The sequence below is a fragment of the Canis lupus genome, chromosome 6, assembly GCF_048164855.1.
Source record: "Canis lupus baileyi chromosome 6, mCanLup2.hap1, whole genome shotgun sequence".
NCBI lineage: Eukaryota > Metazoa > Chordata > Mammalia > Carnivora > Canidae > Canis > Canis lupus.
In genome coordinates this window covers 16,099,093-16,126,314 of record NC_132843.1, presented here as the reverse complement: position 1 = coordinate 16,126,314, position 27,222 = coordinate 16,099,093, and the positions used below count along the sequence as shown (strand labels likewise).

The following is a 27,222-nucleotide window of genomic DNA, read 5'->3' as shown; positions in this document are numbered from 1 at the left end:
AATCTATGGGATGCCTGAGTGACTCAGCAGTTGGGCACCTGCCTTTGGTCTAGGGCGTGATCCTGGAATCCCAGGATCGAGTCCCACATCAGGATCCTAGCATGGAGCCTGCTCTCTCTCTGCCTATGTCTCTCATGAATAAATAAAAAAAAATCTTAAAAAAAAATCTATGAGTAAGACAAAAAGAGGACAGTCTATTATTTGAAAAATAGTTTCACAACCATAAATCCTCTGATTAGAAGTACAAATTCTCCCTTTCAATGACAGATGAAATATGACTTTCCCATGATTGCCAAAAATGCTTTTAGAAATACTAAAATCTATTAGACAATCATGGTTTAACTACTTTGTTCAGATTTTTTTTTTTTAATGCATTCTGTCTACTTCTCCACACAATGACTATTTCTTAGATTTAGTGAAATACTTTGTTTCCTTTAAGGAAAGTCTGTTACATAAATAGGAGTAGAATATAAATCAGCCACAGAAAATTAGAACTTTTTATTATCTAATTTACTTTTACCAAGTAATTCCTCTCATCTAAACATCTCACAATGTTTTCACGTAAGTATAAAAATAAAAATGGTCTTATCCTACAAAGAGTAGTAGCATGTTTCAGAATTACTGTCTAGAAATTTTAACAAAACACTTTTGCTTTTTAAAGGTCTTGGCAAGGGATGCCTGGATGGCTCAGGGGTGCACTCTGCTTTTCCACTTGGGGCGTGGTATCACGGGGTTCAGGGATCAGGTCCCACATCGGGCTCCCTAAGGGGAGTTTGCTTCTCCCTGTGTCTCTGCCTCTCTCTCTCTCTCTCTCTCTCTGTGTCTCTCATGAATAAATAAACAAAATCTTAATAAAATAAAATAAAATAAAATAAAATAAAATAAAATAAAAAATAAAGGTCTTGGCAAAACATTCATTTGTATAGATTCTTAAAGCTTGCTCTATTTATCATTCTTATGTAACATAAAACTACAATGAAATTTTAAATAAGGCAGAATTTTACCAAATGTTATCTACTTAGACATTTAAAAGTAGAATATAGTTAGCAATTTAAAGGAGAAATAAAAAACAAAACTTCCCCCAAAAAACCAGACTAGAAAATGGACAATGCTGGGGAGTTAATATTTCAGAGTATCTGTTTTGGTAACTTTAGGTCAAATACAAATACTTTGAAATGATCAGTTAAAGTATAATTCATTTATATCACATTTACAAAATTAAAACAATATACAAGCAAGGCTTCAGGAACACAGAAAATAGGGGGTTTGTAAGGTCAAATTTTACCTCATTATCCATTAACTGTGATTTAGGGACAGTTTCTTCAATCTTTGCTAGCTAAGTTTCCTCACATGTAAAATGGTTTTATCATCTGCCTTATAGCTTTAATGTGAAGATTAAGTGCTAGATGTCTGGGTACAAAGTAAGCCTTCAATAGATATCAATTGCCAGAGTTTTTTTTTTTTTTTTTTTTTTTTAAGATTTTTATTTATTTATACTCATGAGAGACACAGAGAGAGAAAGAGGGGCAGAGACACAGGGAGAGGGAGAAGCAGGCTCATGCAGGGAGCCTGAACTGACGTGGGCTTCGATCCTGAGTCTCCAGAATTACGCCCTGGGCTGAAGGTGGAGCTAAACTGCTGTGCCACCGGGACTGCCCTGATTGCCAGAGTTAAAGCCTAAGAAAGATATGCTCTCCACCATTCCTCCTAAATGCTCCAATACATATCCAGAGAAAACAAGGAAATCCCTCACCACACTAAGAGTACCTAGCTGATGGTTTCCCTTTTGATCCTGAACTGGGGAGAAGAAGGGGGCAAATGACTTTCTAGTTTCCTGATACCTCAGCAGGAGAGAGACTGGGTCTGGCTACTCTACAGACTGGAGTACAAATGGCTGGAATCATAGTCACCAATTAGGAAGGACACTATAAGTTTTAAAAAATTGTTATTATATACTTTTACTTGTATTAATCTCATTTTATCTTCAAAATAGCCCATGACATTTATGGTTAATGTCATGTCATATGTTCTTGACTTTTCTTCTACTCTGATAATTTTTCTTTCTCAATTTTTTTTGGCTGGCTGAATCCTTCCTTATTCTTCATTAAACCTTAATTAGTATGTCGAAGGATTCAGCCCTAACACTTCTAATTTTCTTCCAATACTCTAACATGTCCTTAGATCTCTTACCCAGTCTCTAGGTTTCAAATGCCGTTTATATACAGATGACTTTCAAATTCTTTTCTCTAGCCCTAATCTCTCTAGTTAGTTTCAGACTCAACATACCTATCTACTTGACATCTCCACATGGATATAACAGATGCTGTCAATACCTGCTCATATTCCTTCGTAATTTCCCTGCTTAAACCCTCCAAGTGCTTCCTGTTGCAATTAAAATCCAAGCTTTTTGACTATGATTCTACATAATCTGGTTACTCCCACCTTTCCAATCCTAGCTCCTATCATTCTCCTACTCATTAAGTTAGAACCACAGACGACTTCCTATTCTTCAAATATTTCAAAACTCATTTCTACCTAGATGTTTTGCATTTGTCTGTTCTCCAGGTGACTAGCTCTTATCTGTATCATTCAGATCTTAGTTCAAATGGCACCTCCTCAAAAAGGCTATCCCTGACACCTATCCCTTCACTTCCCAATGTCTGTGGTCACTTCATTACATCATATAATTGTATTTCTTCATAGTCCTTACAATCTGAAATCATCTTATTTGTATGACTTGCTCCAAACCTTTGAAAATTAAATATCAGCTTCATGACATACTAGGGATAGTATTATCCCTAGCATGTATAACAACACCTAGATTGTAGTAAGGACTCAAATATTTATGAATCTGAATTAAGGGCACAGTATAAACCTGATTTCAAATTCACACCTATGATTCCAAAGCATATGGAGCTTTATTCCACAATAGGCTGCTTATTTTAGTAAATGTGCATCATCTGGGACAGGAGTTGTAGAAGACAAGCATACAACTGCAATTTGCATAGGTGCATAGTAGTAGGTTACCCCACCACTAAAGGAACAGTGGCAAACTCAAACCCACCAGCCCTTCTGTAACATATACAAAATAGTAACAAAAGAAAATTATTAATTATAAACACAGGAAACATTATTTGTTATAGGTAGTTCAAAGTTTTAAATAGCACTTATAGTTCAGACAGAAAATACAGCAAATTCTGGAAGTCTCTTCTAAACCTAGGGTGTTAATCTCATAGGAGTGAGAAACAAAGAAGGATGTATGTGGAAGCAGAGTAAGTGATAGGCATCATTTTGGAAATACTCAGAAAGAAGAATCCCTAGACTCCCCGCAAGTAGAGAAATATGCAGGGAAAAAAGGGCAGAATACGAAGACAAATAGAATTGTGAAGCAGTTGCCACCTACTTAGAGGTAAACATGGAATTAAAGGATCAAATGAATTAGAACATTAATTCTAATTAATTAGTGCTACTCTTACGCTTGTCCTGTATCAAATACCAGATAAGGAAATATTATTTAAAGGGTAAATTGTTGAGATTGCTGTAATTAATTAAAAAAAAACGAACTTGCAAGAGTAGATCCTTGATTTCATAAAGTATTTACTCAATGTTGACACTGGATAAAGGGCATTTATATAAAGGTTGGGAAAAGGGTACTTTTAGTCCCAGAACTATTTATAAATTAAAAGCAATGTTCTATTAAGGAAGGAAATAACCTCTTACACAAGAATACCCAAGAACTAGACTCACCGATCTTCTAAAACTTTAATAGTTTCATGGAGGACTTTCTGTTGCTCCCTCAGTTGTTGATTTTTGGTGAAGAATTCCTCTAGTCTCTGCGCATCTCTAAAAGTCAAGAAATAAGTTTTTAAAAAATCCTAATAGGATAATTATCATAACAGGATTAATTCTACTATAAGAACTCCAAAGTATGGTCTCACATTTACATAACATGTATTTCTTGTATCAAAATAAGTAACTTGAAAGGTAAAGTTTAAATATCTTGTTAATTATAGTTCAAATTATACTAGAATTTGCTACATAGTATTTTTATGTACCATAAAAGTATTGTCCTATTACCAGCCATTCATTATACAATGTTGGAACAGAGGAACAAGTGGATTCTGATGCCATCAGTGGATTTTGATGACTCAATGTTGTCAAAAATGCTATTAAAATGTACACTTACGGTTTTTTATTACCTTGTCTACAGTTGTTAATGTAAGTAACAGATATCTCCACTCATCTCTATTCCAGTTATGGGAGAGTTCATTTGCAAGGACTAAACACTAATTTGTGTATAGCATGCAGAATAGTACAAGCACATATTAAGTTCTATTTAAGTGTTTAACATTGTGATTTTATAGTCAAGAAAAAACAAAGACATCTAAAATTTTCTCCTAGATTACCTAATTTCTTTCCAAGTTAGTGTCTTATTCTATTCCTCCATATTTTTAAAAATCACATTATTATATAAAGTATACATATCATTTAATTCTAAGAAAACCAATTAGGTATTTGACTGGGATTTTCTGTATGGTCTTGAAGCTGAAAAAGATAATACTGTGATTGAAATATCTTCCCCAGTTCTCCCAAGGGTCTAAAATATCAAATGATGACAAACCAGTCCACTTACAAAAAGTAGATGTCAGAATGATTATGTCAAAATGGTTAGACTGTAATATCACTGGTAGCAAAACAGAGTCAAACTAAGTAAAATGCCAGATACCCAATACAGAGGATACCTCATCATGCTGGTTGAACAGCTGACATTGAATGAGAAATGAAAAATCAATACATCTAAGAATAACCGCCTACTGCATATGGTTTTGGTAGCATATGTAGATATCCAAAACCTGGGGAATAATATGGTGATAGCTGAAACTCATTAATTTGGCAGTTTCTCACTTAATTAAAAAAAATTATCAAAAAAAATTATCAAAAAACCCCGCCATATTTTCCAATACTTCTAGAAAATGTATTTAATTCAGATGCAGTACATCAAGCTCTCGCTGATCCTACTTTGCAAGTATTTAACAAATATAACCAAATTTAAAACTTGTCTGAATTAGGGGGAACAACTGAACACATTTTCTAAGTTAACAGATTGTTAGCTGCTAAAAATAATTTGAATTTATTTAATTTAAATCATAAAAATATATCAAATATTACATTCCAGATTCATATATTAAAGACTTAGACACACTCTCTCTCAAGGAATGAAAAGTTCATAGCAAAACTTTTTTCTTAAATTATGAAAAGAGAAAACTTGTAATAGTAATGTAATATCTGATTTTCCTACATCTATACATTGTTTCTATTTAGAATGATTCAGAACATAATGGAATTTGTTTTAAAACCAGACTGACTGATGGCCAAAGTTCAAATTAAATCTAACCTCAATTACTTAATTAAATATTCATGTCAACTCAGTGGTAAACAACAGGTTTCTACTAATTATAAGGATATTTTAACAAATTCTTTAAGAAAGCAAATTGATGAATTCTAAATGGTACAAAAAACAGTCATGCAATTTCAAAAAAATTGAGTGAAAAATATTGTTTTCTTTTAAAGATTTTATTTATTTATTCATGAGAGACAGAGAGAGAGAGAGAGGCAGAGACACACAGGCAGAGGGAGAAGCAGGCTACATGCAGGGAGCCCAATGTGGGACCCGATACTGGAATTCCAGGATAACGCCCTGGGCCCAAGGCAGGTGCCAAACCACTGAGCCACCCAGGGATCCCCGTTTGTTTTTTTTTTTTTTTTAAGAATTTATTTATTTATTCATGAGAGACAGCGAGACAGCGAGAGAGAGAGAGAGAGAGAGAGAGAGAGAGAGAGAGAGAGCAGAGAAAGGCAGAGGAAGAAACAGGCTCCTCACAAGGAGTCTGATGCGGGACTTGATCCTGGATTCTGGGATCAAGACCCCAGCCAAAGGCAGACCCTCAACTGCTGAGCCATCCAGGTAATTACAAGTGAAATATATTGTAAGATAGGTTTACCTTAGAACTCATCCAAAGGAAGTTAGTGACTAACTAACCAACTTCACCTATATAAGGTAAGCTCAATGTATCTATCCCACAAGCAACACTCTTACTAGAGACTTAGTATCATTTTCCTAGTAGGCAACCTTCTGTTTTTCTGAGGTAAATGAATATTTTAAATAAATAGCATGTAAATAATAACTGGCATGTAAATGTGGAAAAAACTTTAATTAATTAATTTTAATTAATAAAATATATAATATATATAAATAATATATAAATAAATTTTATATATTTTAATTAAATTTTATTAATTAAGAAATTAAAAGTATGAAAACAGTCCTGTACAACTGCAGGATTTTTTTTCTTTGTAATTTAAAAATTAAAAAAATAATTTAAAGGGATTTATTTGTTGGTGGTTAGTTTATTTGTTGGTTTAGAATTTCTAAATTTCTTGGCAGCTAAAAGGGGAATTATCTTTACTATAAAGCTAGATAACTGAATATGGTAAATGTTAATTTTTATATTTCCTCAGTGAAAATTAAAGTAGTTATTATTTTTCTTTAAAGAAAAGCAGGGGCACCTAGGTGGCCCAGTCAGTTAAGCATTTGCCTTTGGCTCAGGTCATAGTTCGAGCCCCACATTGGGCTCCCTGCTCAGCGGGGAATCTGCTTCTCCCTCTGCTTCCTCCCTTTGCTCATGTTCCCCTCTCTATCCCATGTTCTCTTTCAAATAATTAAATAAAATCTTAAAAAAAAAAGAATGGCAAATAAATAGGATGATCAGATTCATGAATTGATTATTAAGACAGTTAATCAGTTGGTAAGTATGGATATACATTGGCAAAGAGATGTAGTCCATGTTCACAAGCAGGTTAAAACAATCAGGCGGACCTGGCTTAAGTATAACTTTTCAAAAACAATCTCACAATATTCAGCTGTTGACATTTTCCCATGTTTAGTTTTATAAATGAATTTGTGTAAGAGAATACCATGAACTATGTGCAAGAACTATCATCAAAGCACATATCTGAAACAACCAAGTGATGAATAAAATATGGTATAATTAATTCCTCTTCTAATTGCTTTTTTCCAGGTGGGAATATCGAAGGATAGGGAATCCCTTTTTTCTTTTTTAAAGATTTATTTATTTACTCATTCATGAGAGACATAGGCAGAGGGAGAAGTGGGTTCCATGCAGGGAACCCGAAAGGGGACTCAATCTCGTGGTATCACACGCCCTGAGACAAAGGCAGATGCTTAACTGCTGAGCCACCCAGGCATCCCGGGGAATCCCTATCTTATAAATATAGCTATTCTAACAATATGGAGATAAGACATCTTGATTATTCTTACACCCTCACTGTATACTGTAAAATATACCGATATAGGGGGATTATGGTAATATAGTCAAGCTCAAGTTCCTGATCTCACAATGCAAAGATTTAACTTACTACAAAATAGAGCACCTCATGAATTCTCTGATTACTCAGGGAATTCAGTAACTTACCTGTGCTTCCAAAATGTACACCCCAAGCTACCTGAGGTACACAGGTACAAAGCAGTTACAATATGTATTAGAAGGTTGCTAAGATGATCAAATGACTCTGTAAACTTACAAATGAAGGCATTATTATCAGCTATTGAAAAACCAGCTTTGTTTCCACTCTTTAAAATTCAAAGTTGTTGTGATAGATTATTTTTGAGAAAGTAAAATTCAGCAATCATTTACAAATTTAAGAAGTTTTTCATGTGGCTGATTGATTATAGATACGGAGAAATACGTTTGTGTAAAAAGTCTGTAATAAAAATGTACATTTGTGATAAGCAAATCTAGATGGCTTCTAATTATGTGTTACCATTCAACTGCAGGGAAATGATTCTGATTCAAGGTCTACCTTGTAGTTATAAATCTAGGATTTAAAATAGTAATATATTTTGGGGCACCTGAGTGGCTCAGTGGTTGAGCCTCTGCCTTTGGCTCAGGTCATGATCCCAGGGTCCTGGGATTGAGTTCTGCATCAGGCTTCCTGCACAGAGACTGCTTTTCCCTCTGCCTATGTCTCTGCCTCTCTCTACGTGTCTCTCATGAATTAATAAATAAAATCTTTAAAAAAAAAAGTAGTATTTTAGAAAATTACTAGGTCTACACGAAGAATCCATTTTAATAAAACTAAATTCCTTTAAAAACATGTTGTGAATGCAACTTAAAATGTGTAATCAAATCACAAACACAGTAATTTCTGTGTTTCAGTACTGCTTCTTAAAAGTGACCAACATTTTGATTAAAAGATGTCATTCTGGGATACCTGGGTAGCTCAGCGGCTCAGTGTTTGCCTCTGGCTCACGGCCTGATCCCAGATTTCCAGGACCGAGTCCCACATCGGGCTCCTTGCATGGAGCCTGCTTCTCCTCCCTCTGCCTGTGTCTCTGCCTCTCTTTCTGTATCTCTCATGAATAAATAAATAAAATCTTAAGGGAAAAAAAAAAGATGTCATTCTAATCAATGGTTGTTAATCCAGCATTAACAAGATTAACATGAAACCAAGGTACAATATAAAGTACTCATTTTCTAACTACTAATCAACTCAGAAACATTACACTTTTGATATTAGAAAAGGCCAGAAGTTGAGCGCCTGGGTGGCCCATTCAGTTAAGGGGCTGACTGGAGTCTGGCTCAGGTCAAGATCTCAGGGTGGTGAGACTGAGCTCTGAGTTGGACTCCACCCTGAGGTGGAGCCTGTTTAAGATTCTCTCCCTCACTCTCTCCCTCTGCACACCACCCCCAACCCCTGTTCATGTGCTGCACATGCTCTCTAAAAAAAAAAAAAAGAAGAAAAAGAAAAAAGGCCAGAGGGAACAAGTTTGGTATGGTACTTATTTTCTGATTAACAATGTTTGTAGCAACCAAAACTAGCTGGGCTATAAATAAAAATGAGGATGGCAACAACACAATAAATACATTTTATAATTTTAAATCTCAAATGACTCAAAATATTTTCACCATTGAAAAGAAGTGTATTTATTTCTAAGTAAAACAAAGATGTTTCCCCTTTTTTATTTCAAGTGGATTAAAAAGAGAAATTTTACTTAAGCAAGAAAATGATCCTGTTTTTCTCTTTTGACACAATTTCAAAATATTTATTTTTAGAATAACTCTTATTATTGGAAGAATTTACATTTAGAGTTTTCTTCTGCAACTCTTCAGATAATTCTGACATATATAAACATAAGGTGATACCATCAATACTAACTAAAGTACACTAAAGAGCTGGAGTTTTTAATATCCCTATTGCCCACAGAAACAGAAGGTAATTTGTGCCATAAAAGGAAATCATGCCTCAAAAGTTGCACTGGCAACTACTCTCTAAACTGTAGGAATAGGGCTAGTCTAACTATAGTGACATTTTTGGTTGCCTGTCCAATAGCTATTTCTTTCTCATTCCTTGCTAAAAGAATGCTGAATTTCTTAAATATGCAACAGCTGCTTAAAGAGAAGATGATCTCTCCAGATTCAGGGGATGAATATTAATTTTTAAATTTTTTTAAATGTTCCATTTTAAAATCATTTCAGATTATAAGTTGCAAACATAGAACAGAGTACCTGTATATCTATCACTCAACCTCTCAAAATGTTAACATTTTGTATAACCATGATACAATTATGAACATCAAGAAATGAACACTGATACAATACTATGAACTAATCTATACATCTATAGACCTTATTCAAATTTTGCCAATTGTCTCTCTAATGTCATTTTTCTGGTCCAGGATCTAATCAAGGACCCTACACTGCATTTCATGTCATGTCTCCTTCAATCTGGGGCAGTTTGTCCAACTTTCTTTGTCTTTCACAGTCCTGACATCTTTGAAAAGTACTGGCCAGTTAATTTGTCCTTCGACTTGGGTTTTCTGTGTCTCCGCATGACAAAACATGGGCTGGAGTAATGTGCTCTTCTTAGTGCATCAAATCAGGAGGTGTGTGAGATTGACATACCATATTTCTAGTTAACTTTCAGTTTGATAGAGATGAAATTTATAATTTTATATTTCTGAATTTCAGTCATCTCCCAAACATGATTTTCTAGGTATGAAAGAAACTTTCCAATTTTCATTTTCAGATTATAATGGAGAAAAACAACTGGGTGTGTTTTGATGGGTGGTTGTTAACTTCAGATTTTGGTTAGAGCCTTAGAAGCTTTAGGAATATGAAATAACGGAGGCCCAATGGTATTTATACACCATAAAGCAAATGCAATATTAGTCACGATGATATTAATTTTGTTATGAGCAATAATATTCTATGACTCCATATGTTTCAGATTCCCAGAATGTGGAAGATGTAAAGAACCATGAATAAGATCTGCTTCTGACTTAGAAAATCAGATCTGATTCTAGGCTTAATAACCAACAAAACAATTTAAGGGACTCTCTGGTAACTTCACACTGGTTAATAAAGGGGTCTCATTTGTTCCCATTTCTTTTATCAGTTCAGAAATCCCAGAATTATTCTGCTCCCTTCTTGCAGTCCAGGTGTTAATCACAGCTGAGAAAAGAATGTCATTAATAGATCAAAAATGAATGTCTAGAACAGCTCTCATCTTAGTACTTCATGGAAAAAAATTATATATACATACAAACTTATATGTGTGAACATATAAAAATTATATTAAAATATAAATACATGCAAATATTAACTAAGATATACTCAAAATTAAGTTATTCTTTTTACCTTAGAATTTTGAAAAATTCATTGTCAACTATCCAAGGTCCATGCTGTAAAGCTAATTTCTTATAAATAAGACACTGAGGTCAAATAGAACATCAGTGTCAATTGCTTTAAAAATAAGAAATCAGTGTTATATACTGATACTTACAAAATTCGTTCCTTTTTCAGTTTGGTTACTTTTACTTGTAAACCTGAAAAAGAAAAAAAAAAAAAAAACCCCACAGTATTTTATTTATACATTCATCATCTCCAAAGCAGTTGATCTGAGTTTCTTTATGAGTTTAATGCTACACTATTAAGTCACTCAACTCTGGGCTCTGAATAATGAGCCAGGTCCCATTAGTTTGGAGAGTGTATTTCCCTTACTTGTACCCTGAGGTCACAAAAGTATATCTGCAACATTACTGCTTTTAGTCTACTATGTGACAGCTAAGTAGAATGAAATTTTCTCCACCTAAAGTGAGTTACTTCCTTTATAATAGCAGGGGCAAGCATATAATTAGAGGTTCACTATAAACGAAGGTCTATGTTCTGACATAGCCTAGGTATTTGCTAACAGTAATCGTGCTTATGTAGGCTCAAGTCTTCTGGGATTAAAATAGATTGTGGCAGGAAGTCCTGGACAGGGAGCAAAACTGCTTACACTAAAGTACTTAACAAAGAACACTCAAGATAGCTGTTCTATGTATTTTTAATTTTAATGGAATCTGACATGAAACACAAGAAAAGATCTCTGCCTATGGAACTCAAGTAGTTATTGTGAAGAAAGTAGGCTGAAGAGCACTGAAATTGCAAAGAAGGATATGAACAAAATAGGGTGACATCTCTAATTTTCAGAAATAATAATTAACAAAAGGAGAAAAACAATCATTAAACAAATATGAAAAGCTATCCAACATTACTAGCAACTAACTATAAATTCAAACCAAAACAATTACTTAGCAAAATTATGATCATAATACCTAATATGATAAAAGTGTTATGAAACTATACTCCTATACTTTGCTGGAGATACTACAAATTTGATACAATTCTTTTGGAAAGCAATTTAGCAATATGTAATAGGACTCTTTCATCAAGATCTCATTTCTTGGATTCTAACCTACGAATATAATCCAAACCAGAAAAACTTATAGTCACAAAGGATATTGAAAAATTTAAAGCAATATAAAATGCTTAAAATAGGGATATGTTTAAGTAAAATATGATATAAACACTTGATGGAATAATACAGTTATCAAAAGCATTAGGTAAAAAAAAGTCTGTTTAGCAACACTAAACAATTTGGTTTTCTATTTTCTCTATGACCTCTATTTTCTGCAATGTGATTATCATAAAGGAAGGAAAAGGTTTCTGTGTTTACTTTTTCTGATTCCTAAATCAATCTTTATAGTATTTTACAATTTTCCCAATTGTGGATACAAGTTTTACCTCCAGGAAATGTTCAATTGATACACTACAATTTTACTTATTTTTAAAGCTTAAAACTTGAATAAACGAATATTATGAAAAGTAAAAAAAGTTATAAATAATCAACTGTTCACAGAAGCTTTATTCATAATAGCCCCAAACTAGAAACAACCCAAATGTCCTTCACCAAGGCAACTGTTAAAAAGAAAAAAACCTGGTGCATACTTATAGCACAATGGAATATTCAGCAATAAAAAGCAATGAACTACTGATACATGCAACAACTTGGATGGTTTCCAAGGAAATTATGCAGACTGAAAAAAAAAAGCCAATTTCAAAGAATATATCCTATGTGATTGTACTTATATAACATTCTTGAAAGGAAAAAATTATAAAAAACAGATTATGTGTAGCCACAAACTGGAGGGGTAGGGATAGGAGAAAGGGGGTCAGGAATTTTAAAAAGCAGTGTGAGAGATCTTTGGTGGTAGTCACAGGATCTATGTGATTGAACTGCATAGAAAACACGGTGCACACATATATGAGTGAATGCATATAAAATTAGAAGAATCTGAATAAGGTTGGTAAATTGTATCAGTGTCCATCTCTTGGTTGTGCTATTATACTACAGTTATAAAAGATGCCTCCCTGGACAGAGCACAGGACAATTCTTGATATTATTTCTTACAACTTCATGTGAACCTACGACAAGCTAAAATAAAAAGCTAAAAAAATTTATGGAAAAAGATCAGCCCCAAGAGTTGGAAGACCATTAAAATATGAAACATAATAGGGGGACGGGGTGGCTCAGTCATTTAGGTGTCTCCCTTCAGCTCAGGTCATGATCCCAGGGTCCTGAGATCGAGCCCCACATTGTGCTCTCTGCTGCAGGAGTGTGTGTGTGGGTGGGGGGAGCCTGCCTCTCTCTCCCTTCCCCTCTGCCTGTTTCTTCCTAAGCTGGTGTTCTATCGCTCTCTCAATCTCCCTCTCTCAAATAAATGAAATCTTAAAAAATAATAATAAAGGAAAATATTTTAATGTCAAGGATTAAAACTGGTACGATTTTTTAATCTTTTCCATTTGTCAAACAAATTCAGGTAACGACAAATGCATGAGAACCTGAAATTACTTTAGTAAATCATCAAATCATTTTGAAGAATTAAGAACTTATGACCTGATTAGGCCAAAAACTGAAGTCAGCAGTTTTTCACTCTTTTTCTTCCCAAAGTGTGTGAAAATTTACTTATTGATAGATTTTCTTATTTTTAATTTTAGCTGACTTCTAAAATTCAGTGCAGCCAAACATGAAGTGGATTCTTGCCATGGCCATTTTAAGAAAAGAAACAATGAGATACAAAATCCATATAAACATCAAAAGAAAATTCTTGGGAAATATGGAAAGAGTACTCTTTTATCTTACAAGCATTCAACACCTGTGAGGCATTTGTTCTGTCACGCAGATCAGCCCTGAAACAGGTTTATGTATGTATGTATATGTGTGTGTGTTTAAATTTTAGCATTTGCTATTCATCAAGTCAATTAGGCATCTACAATTAGAACCCCTATAAAGTGTGCTTTAATCCTGCTCCACACCCATCGGAAGGAATGAGGCTATACAACAATGCAGCTCCTGTATGAACAGGTAGTCTGTTCGGCAAAGTATTTGGGATTGTAACACTGGCAACCTGAGATACCTATTGAGGAAACAGCATTCACAAGACTAAGCACTGTACTACAAATTAACCCTACACTGGCTAACATACGAATATTAGAAGAAATGAAAGAATTAAGGGCCCATATGTATAGTTATAACAATGACACAAATTTATAAGAATTTAGAAATGAGGGGATCCCTGGGTGGCGCAGTGGTTTGGCGCCTGCCTTTGGCCCAGGGTGCGATCCTGGAGACCCGGGATTGAATCCCACGTCAGGCTCCCGATGCATGGAGCCTGCTTCTCCCTCTGCCTATGTCTCTGCCTCTCTCTCTCTCTGTGTGACTATCATAAATAAAAAAAAAAAAAAAGAATTTAGAAATGAGGCAAGAATTTATTATAAACAAAATAAAAATCATTGTTAATTTTTTACTTATTTTAGTTGTCTACCCAGAACAATCCAATCCATATATGGTGTACGTATATTGATTGAGTCACTTTATTGATTTATTTTTAAAGATTTTATTTATTCATTCATGAGAGACACAGAGAGGCAGAGACACAGGCAGAGAGAGAAGCAGGCTCCAGGCAGGAAGCTTGGTGTGGGACTTGATCCCGGGCCTCTTGGATCATGCTCTGAGTCAAAAGTAGATGCTCAACAGCTGAGCCACCCAGGCATCCTCGTATTGTCACTTCAAAACAAGTTACTTATGGTTTTGAATAAGCCTAATAATACTTTTCTTGGCAAATAGTGGTTTTGTGTATATAGCTCAAGCAATTTAATTTCTACCAAAATATTACTATTAGTATTTCTGCAAAGGCCCTAATAAGTTATTTCAATACCAAAGTAAAAAATCTTGACTTTATGTTTTGTTTGGTCTTAAGATTTAATTATCTCAAAATGGATAAGTTACTTTCTGTAGACTCAATTGAACTTATAGATGTTAACACAAATGGAAAAATAATAGATGTGAGAGCTGATAGAATTCTTAACAATGAGTATGACACTGATGTCATGGACCAAAATTGCATGCAATTCCTTTCACTGTTTATTTATATAGTCTTAATATAAATGTTATCTTTTAGGAATTTTTGACGAAACATCTGAGGAAATAAATGAAATAGTCCAGAACTGAATCAAAAAGTATTTATCCTGTTGTATGAGAACCTCTACAGTTTCCTATTTATTTCTTTTTAAGTAATCCTCACTCAACATGGGGCTCAAACTCACAACCCTGAGATCAAGAGTTTCATGTTCTGACTGAGCCAGCTAGGCGCCCCTAGTGTTTCCTATTTCTTCAAAAGGGGTTCCAATTTTGTCCTGAAAAACCTGCCTAGTTTTCTAAGAAACTGATGTTCAGATTTACTAAAACATTATTAGATGAGATGCTGACAGTAGAACCCGGCACGGATAAGAGACTATTTATTAAAATGGTGCCATTCTAAGGTGCCTCTACACCACAATGGGTGTAGAGATTAATTAAAAATGAAAATCTTTAAAAAAATAAAGAAAAATAAAATGGTAGCACTCTGAAAAATAAACATTCTAACTTCTATTTTATTACCTGTGCTTTTAAGTAATAAACTTGATACTGAAAGATTTAAAAAGAAAAAAAAAATATTGCACCCAAATACTTCATTCAAACCTTTAAAATTTAACAAATTCTGAAATTTCTATTAAATTATATTAAACATAAAACATGCTCTAACAAATTATCAGTAACATTTATCTGTAACAACTTGTTTTTGACCCTGATAGTAGCAGCATTTGCCACAAAAGGAACACGAAACACTAAAGGGAACAATCATGAAAGGATACAATTATCCTAAGGATACAAGATATAAAAACTCAGTCACAAATGTTTCCAGAATTTTCCAACAAAAATGGTCTCCTTTACAGTTTTTCAACAGAGGTTGACTTTATTCTTTCTCATTTTAAAAAGAAATGCATGTAGCTTAATACATTCTTGTGATTAATGTACAAACTGTTTTGTATATGGCATGTTTTAGTTACCATTTTATCATGTTTTGGTCAAATGAGGGAAAAAAACATCTTAAGATACAGTGTGGGTATTCAGATGCATGTTAGTGCCTATGTATGGGTGGGTAGACTTCCTTGGATATCTAAGTAAAACTTATATATTCAAGTACTCTCGTTCAAAACATTTCTTTTCTCTCTCTTTTTAAAATTGACACAAAGGTTTAAAAATAATGAGTCAATTTTGATTCCTATATATACTTCAAAACCTGCAAAGTCTGGACAAGTCCATGTTTGATGTCTTTCAAATAGCCTCTTATACTGGTTTCTCCAAGTGGATCCCCCACTTTAAAAAAAAATTAAGTACCCTTCAGGCATGTCTTTGATCTTATCACACAGTTGGAAGATCTAATTTTATATGGAACTATGTGGAATACATTGACAAAGAACTATGCTTTAAAAAGTCTGCTTTCAAAAAGAAAAAGTCTGCTTTCAGCAAACTTGCCTCATCTAAACCCCCAATTTTTTTTTTTTTAAAGATGTATTTATTTATTCATGAGAGACACAGACAGAGAGAGAGGCAGAGGGAGAAGCAGGCTCCTCACAGGGAGCCTGATGCGGGACTTGATCCCAGATCCAGGGATCACCACCTGAGCCAAAGGCAGGCGTCAAACCACTGAGCAACCCAGGCGTCCCTAAACCCAAATGTTTTAAAATAACATTACCTTTTTTTTTTTTTTTTTAAGATTTATTTATTCATGAGAGACACACAGAGAGAGAGAGAAAGGCAGAGACACAGGCAGAGGGAGCAGCAGGCTCCATGCAGGGACTCGATCCCAGATCTCCAGGATCAGGCCCTGGGCTGAAGGCGGCACTAAACCGCTGAGCCACCAGGGCTGCCCTAAAATAACATTACTTTTTTAAAAATAGTACTCATTCAACACCTTTAAGAATCCAAAATGATTCTGAAATTGGAAAAAGTACCCTGATTAATCTAGTATTCTAAGATATCAGAAATTACCTTCTCATCAATTCACACATATATCTAATACCTACCATTCATAAGACACAGATATTAGCTAAACATACTAAAAATTGTTATATTCCTCTCAATATTTTCAGTGTATACAAACTCTCTCTCTTGGGAATGTGATGAGTATTGGGGCATAGCTATGAGCACACAATTGAAAATAATTATTGCCATATAATATTTGTGAGTTTTATATGTTTTATAATCTGATGAATATGGCATGTTGTTTCTTATAAAAAGTGTATTATTTATTTTCCTGACTCTTCCTCATCATAAAATAGTTATCTTCTGAAGACCCTGAAACACTGAGGAACCTGAAGAAGAAATCTGCCAAATATTTTATCCCTGTTAAAATAAGATCCTAAAAATAAAACTGGCCCAATTTTATTTTTATTTATTTCTTTAATTTTTTAAAATATATTTTATTTATTCCTGAGAGACACAGAGAGGCAGAGACATAGGCAGAGGGAGAAGCAGGCTCCCCATTTGGAACCCGATGTCCACATCAATCCTGGAACTCTGGGATCACACAGAAGCTCAACTGCTGAGCCACCCAGTCATCCCAGTGGCTCAATTTTAAATGGGCATATATAAAAATTCTAAAATGATTATGCACAACATGGAAAAGCAAGCAGAGTTTAAATGAAATAATAACAAAAATAAGCCAGATATAAAACACTATATACATTGATCACAATACAAGCGACACAAATTTCTTTTAAAACTAGGAATGAAAATAAATAAATAAATAAAGAAAGAAAGAAAGCAAACTAGGAATGAGGGGCAGCCCAGGTGGCTCAGCAGTTTAGTGCCGCCTTCAGCCCAGGGCGTGATCTTGCAGACCCAGGATAGAGTCCCATGTCAGACTCCCTGCATGGAGCCTGCTTCTCCTTCTGCCTGTGTCTCTGACTCTGTCTCTCATGAATAAATAAATAAATAAATAAATAAATAAATAAATAAATAAATAAATAAATAAAATCTTTAAAACAAACAAACAAACAAACAAAAAACTAGGAATGTGGGATGCCTGGATGGCTCAGCAGTTGAGTGCCTGCCTTTGGCCCGGGGCGTGATCCTGGGGTCCCAGGATCCAGTCCTGCATCAGGCTCCCTGCCTGGAGCTTGATGGAGCTTGATGGGTAGTAAAGTATTTCAGCATTTAAAATAAATATAAAATGCTGATATTTTCATGTTATGGGATTTAAAATACTGATGTTCACGAAAATATTCCATTGACCAAGCTATAAACTATGTAATTCATTCATATATCATTTATTATTTTTTTTACTCTGTGCCAAGCACTCTTACCTACAGAGATGTAAAGATGAGTAAGATAGTTACTCTGCCTAATAAAAACTTATGATCTTCTTCAAACCAGTTATAAAACAACAGAAAGTAATTATTTGAAGGATAAAGAACTTAACTTTATGCCTGAAGACAGCAGAATGTTAATTCTCTATCAAATGCTTATTAGTAACTAACTCAAGTACATCTGGTCCTATTTAAATTACTTCAAAGTATTGTATTTGCTTCACTTCCAGGTCTCAAAGAGTAATAACTTTTATAATATGCAGCAGTAACACTCCCATAATAAACTTAAAGCTGTTCTTATTGGTAAACCTATGTGATACAGTATGGGAAACCAAAAAGAAGATATTGCAGCTCTTTAACAGAAATTGGAAGACTGTTTATTCCTCCCCAGTTTTAAAAGTAGTGCATATAGTGGATTATATTGATGCTATTAGGATTACAAAGACTCTCTTGTATGTGACTTATTTTTGCTATCATTTCATTATGCAATTACATTGTATAAACATTTTCCTTAAAAGAAAAAGAAGGGATCCCTGGGTGGCGCAGCAGTTTGGCGCCTGCCTTTGGCCCAGGGCGTGGTCCTGGAGACCTGGGATCGAGTTCCGCATCGGGCTCTCTGCATGGAGCCTGCTTCTCCCTCTGCCAGCGTCTCTGCCCCCCTCTCTCTCTATGTCTATCTTTAAAAAAAAAAAAAAGAATACAAAGCCCCAAAACCCACTATGTCTTCTTCACTGCTGTATCCTCAGCAACTCCTATCATTCCTAGCATATAATCCAATTACTACTCCCTGAATGAATAGGAAGTCAGTATTAAAACTCAGAATTGTTCCTCAATGTTTTATACTAGATTTTCTGGGAGAAAACCGTATAGTCAAAAGAAGAGCGAATTAATTTAAAATATTCATATTTATCCTTGGACATATGACCATGAGCATAGTTCACTTTAAAATTAGATCTTTATCAGTACAATTTTGAATTTCCATTTTTTAAAATATTTGAAGTCAATTATCTGCCTCAGTCAACTAAACAGCTCCAAGAAATTGAGACGAGAAAGGCCAAGAATCCTAAAAAGTGAGCAATAAGGTATATAACAATTCATAAAAATTGTTATAAATTTGTAAAATTGTTATAAGTTCATAAAAATTCATAAAAAATATAAATTACCCTTAAACATAAGCAGATGCTTAATCTCATAAGAGAAATACAAAAATAACATATACAGTAATCAAATATAACATGAAGAGGTCTTTTAGATTCAGACTTGAACAACCAAATATAAAGACACCTTAGATAATTGTAGAAATTTGAACTCTTTCATCTATTAGATATTAGATGTTAATAAATTGTTTTGTTAGTGTGATAACAGATTTATTTGGTAAAAAAAAGCGTACGGGAGGGATGCCTAGGTGCCTCAGCAGTTGGGCATTTGCCTTTGGCTCAGGGTGTGATCCTGCGGTTCCGGGATCGAGTCCCACATCGGGCTCCCTCCATGGGACCTGCTTCTCCCTCTGACTGTTTCTGCCTCTCTCTCTCATGAATAAATAAATAAAATCTTTAAAAAAAGAAGCCTACTGGAAATACATACTGAAGTATTTATAAATTAATTATGTCAGAGACGCCAAAATGACTGACTGAAAGAGGGATTGAGAAGTACATGGAATACAAGTAAAATAAGACTGGCCATTTACTGATGATAGTTCAAGCTGAGTGATTAAGTATATAAGAGATTATTATACAGTTTTCTTTACTTTTATATATAGTATTTCCTAAACAAAACAGAACAAAATATTTTAAACTTTATTTAAAAAAAATTTTTAAAGATTTATTATTCATGAGAGACACAGAGGCAGAGACATAGGCAGATGGAGAAGCAGGCTCCCCATAACGAGCCCCAATGTGGGATGATCCAGCATCCTGGGATCATGCCCTGGGCCAAAGGCAGATGCTCAACCGCTGAGCCACCCAAGTATCCCCATTTTAAACTTTAAATTAGAAAAGAACATAGAAGAACTCAAACACAAAGGATTATAAAAGGGAGCCTGGGTGGCCCAGTTGGTTAAGAGTCTGTCTTCGGCTCAGGTCATAAATGTAGGGTCCTGGGATTGAACCCGATGTCGGGCTCCCTGCTCAGCAAGAAGTCTGACTGTCCTTCTTCCTCTGCCCCTACTCATGCTCTCTCTCTGAAATAAGTAAATAAAATCTTAAGAAAAAAAAAATAATTATAAAAGTGGTTGCCAGTTTGTGTTGGGGTATAACTTTTTTTACTTTGTGTTTCAATATTTTTAGGAAAAAGTTTAAGCTAAAATAAATCAATACATAAAACAATAATAAGAAAATTGATACCTGGACTTCTATTTTATTTTTAAAGATTTTATTTATTTATTTGAGAGAGGGAGAAAGTATGTACTCGAGAGAGCACAAGCAGTGGAGAAGGAGAAGCAGGCTGCCTATTGTAAAGGAAGCCTGGACAGCCTGGGTGGCTCAGAGGTTTAGCGCTGCTTTCAGCCCACGGTGCAATCCTGGAGACCTGGGATCGAGTCCCATGTCAGGCTCCCTGCATAGAGCCTGCTTCTCCCTCTGCCTGTGTCTGTGCTTCTGTCTCTCTGTGTGTCTCTCGTGAATAAATGAATAAAATCTTAAAAAAAAAAAAAAAAAGAATAAAAATAAAAAAAAGAAAAGGAAGCCTGACTTGGGGCTTGATCCCAGAATCCTGGGATCATGACCTGAGGTGAAGGCAGCTGCTTAACTAAGCCACTCAGGTACCCCAATACCTGGATTTCTAAATGAAATTACACCCTAGTTGCATGAGCAATTCTATATGCTGAAAGAGGGCTTTAATGAAAACATGAAACAGAATGATCTATCAAAGAATGAGACTAGAAGAGTAAGGGATACTTGTATAGTAGAGGTAGTTGAACCCCAACCTTTCATAATAAAAAAAAATTACAGAGCTTTTAATGTTTATTTCAGCTAGGAATGAAAAAAACTACAATTAATAAGTAAAGACCTCCAACAAAGTTGCAGGATACAAAATCAATACATAGAAGTCAGTTGTGTTTCTATAAGCTAACAATTAGAAAAGGAAATGAGGGGTGCCTGGTTGGCTCAGTCAGAAGGGTATGCGACTCTTGACGGAAAAGTATGTGACTCTTGAGATCAGGGTTGTGAGTTTGAGCCCTATGTCAGGTGTAGAGATTACTTAAACAAAAAAAAAAATTAATGAACTTATAAAGAAAAAATGAATGAAGGAAACAATTCCATTTATAGCAGCATCAAAAAGAATACTTAAAATAGACTTAACCAAGGAAATGAAATATTTAGACAAAGAAAATTACAAAATATTCCTTAAAGAAATTGAAGAAGGCAAATTAAATAGAAAGACATGGCATGTTCATGGGCTGGAAAACTGAATATTGTTAAGATGTCTAAAAGACTACTCAAAAAGATCTATAGATTCAATGCAATCTCTATCAAAATCCCAATGAGGATTTTCTTTTTTCTTTCTTTCTTTCTTTTTTATTTTTTTTTTGGATTTTTGAAGTAATAGAAAAATGTCTTAAATCCACATGTAATCTCAAGGGACTCCCAATAGCCTAAATAATTTTGAAGAAGAACAAAACTAGAGATCACATACTTCCTGATTTCAAAACTTAACTAAAAGTTACAGTAATCAAAACAGTGTAGTACTGACATAAAGACAGAAGTGGAGACCAATGGAATAGAATACAGAGCCCAAAAGTAAACTCTCATATATATGATCAAATGGTTTTTGACAATGGTGCCAAGACCATTCAACGGGGAAATGGTCTTTTCAACAAACAGTGCTGGGAATACTGGATATCCACATGTAAAAGAATGAAGCATGGCCCTTACATCAGATACAAAATGTAACTCAAAATGGATGAAAGAAAAAAAAATGGATGAAAGATCTAAACATAAGAGCTAAAACTATAAGATTCTTAGAAGAAAACAGGGGAAAAGCTAAATGATAGATTTGGCAACGATTTCTTGGATAAGACACCAAAAGTACAGGCAACAAAAGAAAAAAATAGATAAATTGGGCTGTATCAAAATTTAAAAGTTCTGTGCATCAAAAGACACAATGAACAGAGTGAAAAAGCAACCCACAGAATGGGAGAAAATATTTGCAAATTATATTATCTGATAAAAGATTAATATCCAGGGGCACCTGGGTGGGTCAGTTGGTTGAGTATCCGACCCTTGATTTTGATTCAGGTCATGATCTCAGGATTGTGAGATTGAGCCCTGCTTCTTACTCTGCGCTCAGTGGGGAATCTGAGATTCTCTCTCTTCTCCCTCTGGTCCTCCTCTGCCCATGCATTCTCTTTTTTTCTCCCAAATAAATAATCTTTTAAAAAAGATTAATATCTAGAATATATAAAGAACTTCTACAACTCAACAACAACAAAAAAAACAAACCTGATTAAAAAATAGGCAAAGGACTTGAATAGACATTTCTCCAATGATACAGAAATGGACAATAAACACATGAAAACATGTTCAACATCACTAATCATTAGGTAAATACAAAGCAAAACCACAGTATCACCTTACATCCACTAGGATAGCTATCACTATCAGAAAGAAAAAGAAAGAAAGAAAGAAAGAAAGAAAGAAAGAAAGAAAGAAAGAAAGAAAGAGAGGGAGGGAGGGAGGGAGGGATGGATGGTGAGAAAATGGAGAAATTATAATCCTCATGCATTGCTGCTGAGGATGTAAAATGCTACTATGGAAAAGAATATAGTAATTAAAAATTAAAAATATAATTACCATATAATTAAGCAATCCTATTTCTAGGTACATACCCAAGAGTTGAGAGCAGGATCTTGAAGAGATTACTTGTACACTCATGTTCAGAGCAACAATTATTCACAATAGCAAAAGGATGGAAGCAACTCAAATGTCTAATAATAGATGGATAAGCAAAATGTGGCATATACAATGGAATATCATTCAATCTTAAAAAAGAAAAAAATTCTGATGCTACAGTATGGATGAACCTCAAAGACATCATGCAAATGAAATGAGCCAGTCAGAAAAAGACTGTAACATTCCACTTTTACAAGGTGTTTACAGTAGTCAAAAATCACAGAGATAGAAAAGTGGCTGCCAGAGGCTGGAGCAGGTAAATGGGAAGTTATTGTTTAATAGGTATAAAATTTCAGTTTTACAAGATGGAAGAGCTCTAGAAATGGATGTGGTGATGGTTGCACAACATTATGAATGTAATACCACTCAACTGTGCAACTGAAAGTGGTTAAGATAAAAAACTTAATGTATATTTCATGACAATATACTTTTATTTATTTTTTTATTCCTGAAAGACACACAGAGAGAGGTAGAATCAGACAGAGGGAGAAGCAGGCTCCTCATAGGGAGCCCAATGCGGGACTTGATCCCCGGACTGGGATCACACCCTGAGCTGAAGGCAGCAGACGCTCAATAACTGAGCCACTCACGCGTCCCCCTCATGACAATTTTTTAAAAGTAACTATCCCCATTCTTCAAAAAGAGGTGGTAACTCTCCCTTGAGAGAGTAACTATCCCGTGCCAAAAGAGATAGAAGATAAGAATTTTCTAAGATTTCTTAACCATTTAAATTTTCTCATGTTTACTTTGGCCATTCTTTCTGTTTTTTTTTTTTTTTTCTAGAAATTAGTTCACAAAAATCATAAAGAGGAAAATAAAAGGAATCAGTATGTGAAACCTCTGTTACGAATTTTTTTTTTCTGTTACGAATTTTTAATAGTATCTTATTGTACTTGGCTGGGATGGTGGTCCACAGCAGGCATTGATAATATAATGGTGCTGCTTCAGAAGGATAGCATTCTAACACATAATCACTAACACATATTTTCTTTACTATGTGCCAGAAACTCTCCCCAATGCTTTACATATATAAAACTATTTAATACGCTATGAAGTAGCTATTATTAGTATCTTTATTTTATAAATAAGGAATCTGATGCATCATAAAGTTAAATAACTTGTACAACGCCACTACCTTTGAATGGTGAGATGGCTTTCAAATGGCATCTTAGATGGCAGCCTCCATCCAGAACTCAGACTTAACAAGTATATCTCTTTCTCAACACAGCACTACTCTCAAACCTTAGAAATAGGTGTTGTAGGATTTATACTAAATCCTAAAGGCAAAGCATGATAACAATCCCTTAAGTATAGTACATACTGTTTTACATAATCTGAGCCTATCTCCCTTTCTAGCATTATCTCTTATCCACCTGCCCAATAAACTCCCATCTCCTGCCTCATTCCCTCTGTAGACCAACCTGTCTACAGTTCCTTGATTAAAATGAGGCCATTGGGATCCCTGAGAGGCTCAGCGGTTTAGCGCCTGCCTTTGGCCCAGGACGCGATCCTGGAGTCCCAGGATTGAGTCCCATGTCGGGCTCCTGGCATGGAGTCTGTTTCTCCCTCTGCCTGTGTCTCTGCCTCTCTTTCTCTCTCTACGTCTATCATGAATAAATAAATAAAATCTTTAAAAAAAATTAAAAAAATAAAAAAATGAAATAAAATAATAAAATAAAATAAAATAAAATAAAATAAAATAAGGCCATTAACTGCCAAACCTTTGCATATGCTGTTCTCTTCATTCGATTGTAAAGTCTGGTCTGACAGTAAATCTCACATGCACCCCTGTTCTTCCTTTGTGTTTCCAGATAACAGGGTACACTACAAAATCCCTTAGAACTATAACTATATATGATTCATTCTTATTCACAAGTTATGGCAGATGGCAAGTGCACCCCTTCAATAAGTGTCTCCCAAGTACACCGGAGGCATGCAAGAATACTTCTGGGGCTCATGTTTCAGAATCAATTAATGATGAGTCCATTATGATGAAGTTCTGCCAGAAACTACATTTACCACAGGGAAAGTTCCAACACCTAGATTTAGGTGGATCATGTTTTAATGGCACCCCAGCATAACGTAAAAGCTGCAAAGCACTGTACAATTAAACCTATAGTTGGGATCCCTGGGTGGCGCAGCGGTTTAGTGCCTGCCTTTGGCCCAGGGCGCGATCCTGGAGAACTGGGATCGAATCCCATGTCGGGCTCCCGGTGCATGGAGCCTGCTTCTACCTCTGCCTATGTCTCTGCCTCTCTCTCTCTCTCACTCTCTGTGACTATCATAAATAAATAAAAATTAAAAATAAATAAATAAATAAGTAAACCTATAGTTACAGCAAGAAACAAATGTAATGCCACACATTTCTCATGCATCGGAAAAATGTATTCTGTTACAGAATTAGATAGATAATAATATTATACCTTGAGTTTACCTTTGTATTTTTAAAAAGATTTTATTTATGAGAGCACAAGCAGGGTGAGAGGCAAAGGGAGAAGCAGACTCCCTGCTGAGCAGGGAGCCTGATGCAGGGCTCAATCCCAGGACTCTAGGATCATGACCCAAGCCAAAGGCAGACAGATGCCTAACTGACTGAGCCAACCAGGTGCCCCTTGAGTTTACCTTTAATTGAAAATTGTTTTAGATGGAGTACCTTATAACACAATCACAATTAATATTTATATATTCATCCCAATCAAATAGCTCAATCCTCTGCACACTAACTGTACATTGTATAAACCTTTTAGCTCCTATTTCATTACACTGTAATTATCTGCTTATATAACTCTATCTCTATTAGACTTCAGGCTCTTTTTTTTTTAAGATTTATTTATTTATTTATGAATGAATGAAAGACACACAGAGAGAGAGAGAGAGAGAGATAGGCAGAGACACAGGCAGAGGGAGAAGCAGGCTCCATGCTGGAAGCCTGATTCGGGATTCTATCCCGGGACTCCAGGATCATGCCGGGGGCCAAAGGCAGGCGCCAAACCGCTGAGCCATCCAGGGATCCCCTAGACTTCAGGCTCTTTGAGGGCAAACTGCCATTTGTTTTTATATCTTAGTGCTTGGTAGCAAATAGATTCCCAAAGGCCTAGAGAATAACAAGTAGCATTTCAAAGTCTATAAAGAATCCTACAAGTTGGGATCCCTGGGTGGCTCATCAGCGGTTTGGTGCCTGCCTTTGGCCTAGGGCGTGATCCTGGGGTCCCAGGATCAAGCCCCACATCAGGCTCCCTGCATGGAGCCTGCTTCTCCCTCTGCCTGTGTCTCTGCCTCTCTCTCTCTCTCTGTGTCTTTCATGAATACATAAATAAATAAAATCTAAAAAAAAAAAAAAAGAGGGATCCCTGGGTGGCGCAGTGGTTTGGCGCCTGCCTTTGGCCCAGGGCGCGATCCTGGAGACCCGGGATCGAATCCCACGTCGGGCTCCCGGTGCATGGAGCCTGCTTCTCCCTCTGCCTGTGTCTCTGCCTCTCTCTCTCTCTCTGTGTGACTGTCAAAAATAAATTAAAAAAAAAAAAAAAAAAAAAACTTAAAAAAAAAAAAGAAAAAAAAGAATGCTTCAAATAATTTTACAGAAAAAAATTAAGTTTAAAGCTTATTAAACTGAGATCATAGAGCAAGGAAATAAATGAATTCAGAATTTAAATACCAGTCTTCAATCAACAATTTCTATGCCCTTTCCACCATACCACACATATTACTGTAAGTAAATAACTACATATTGTGCAAGAACTACATTCTATAGTAGTTGTCTATAGTTATAAAGCTTAACCATAAATGGGTCACAAAAACTTACAATAAAGGTACTTTATAAATGAGATCTCAGAACTGTCACACAAAGTTATCACTATTAGTCTCGATAGAACACTATTAGTATTTTAAAAAAAAGATTTTACCTTGTACTTCCTTATCATGATACTCCTTTAGTTTTGTCCAAAGTTCCTTAAAGTCATTAGATACATCTACAGAACTAGGGCTTCCACAGTTGCTTCCAGAGATGTTCATCTTGTTAAAATGCTCCACACTTCTATCTGCCTAATATTTTCTGACCTTTTTCTGTTACATTATATAGGTAATGAAGTTGTCTTCAACAGTTGAAATACCTGAAACAACAGATGGCAACATAAATGAATTTTGCATTTATCTGTATGTAATTTGAAGTCAGAATATCTTTGAGCCTAGCCAATTCGTCTCAAGTTTTCCTTTACCTACAATCAATCACTTTGAGAATT

General features: G+C 35.1%; 1 protein-coding gene across 6 annotated transcripts in view; it reads right to left on the bottom strand.

The window, feature by feature from the left end:
- RBBP8 (RB binding protein 8, endonuclease) overlaps positions 1-27,222 on the bottom strand; it is a 100,837-nt gene that overhangs the window by 51,553 nt on the left and 22,062 nt on the right. For 4 of the 6 annotated variants that reach the window (XM_072829015.1, XM_072829017.1, XM_072829016.1 and 1 more), the window contains 3 exons: positions 26,887-27,093; positions 10,864-10,906; positions 3,748-3,843 (listed from right to left, as the gene is read on the bottom strand). In XM_072829015.1, the coding sequence (XP_072685116.1) occupies positions 3,748-3,843; positions 10,864-10,906; positions 26,887-26,995 (248 nt within the window). In that variant the 5' untranslated portion in view covers positions 26,996-27,093. The remainder of the gene's footprint in view (positions 1-3,747; positions 3,844-10,863; positions 10,907-26,886; positions 27,094-27,222) is intronic. The other 2 variants (XM_072829019.1, XM_072829018.1) reach the window with 1 other exon arrangement.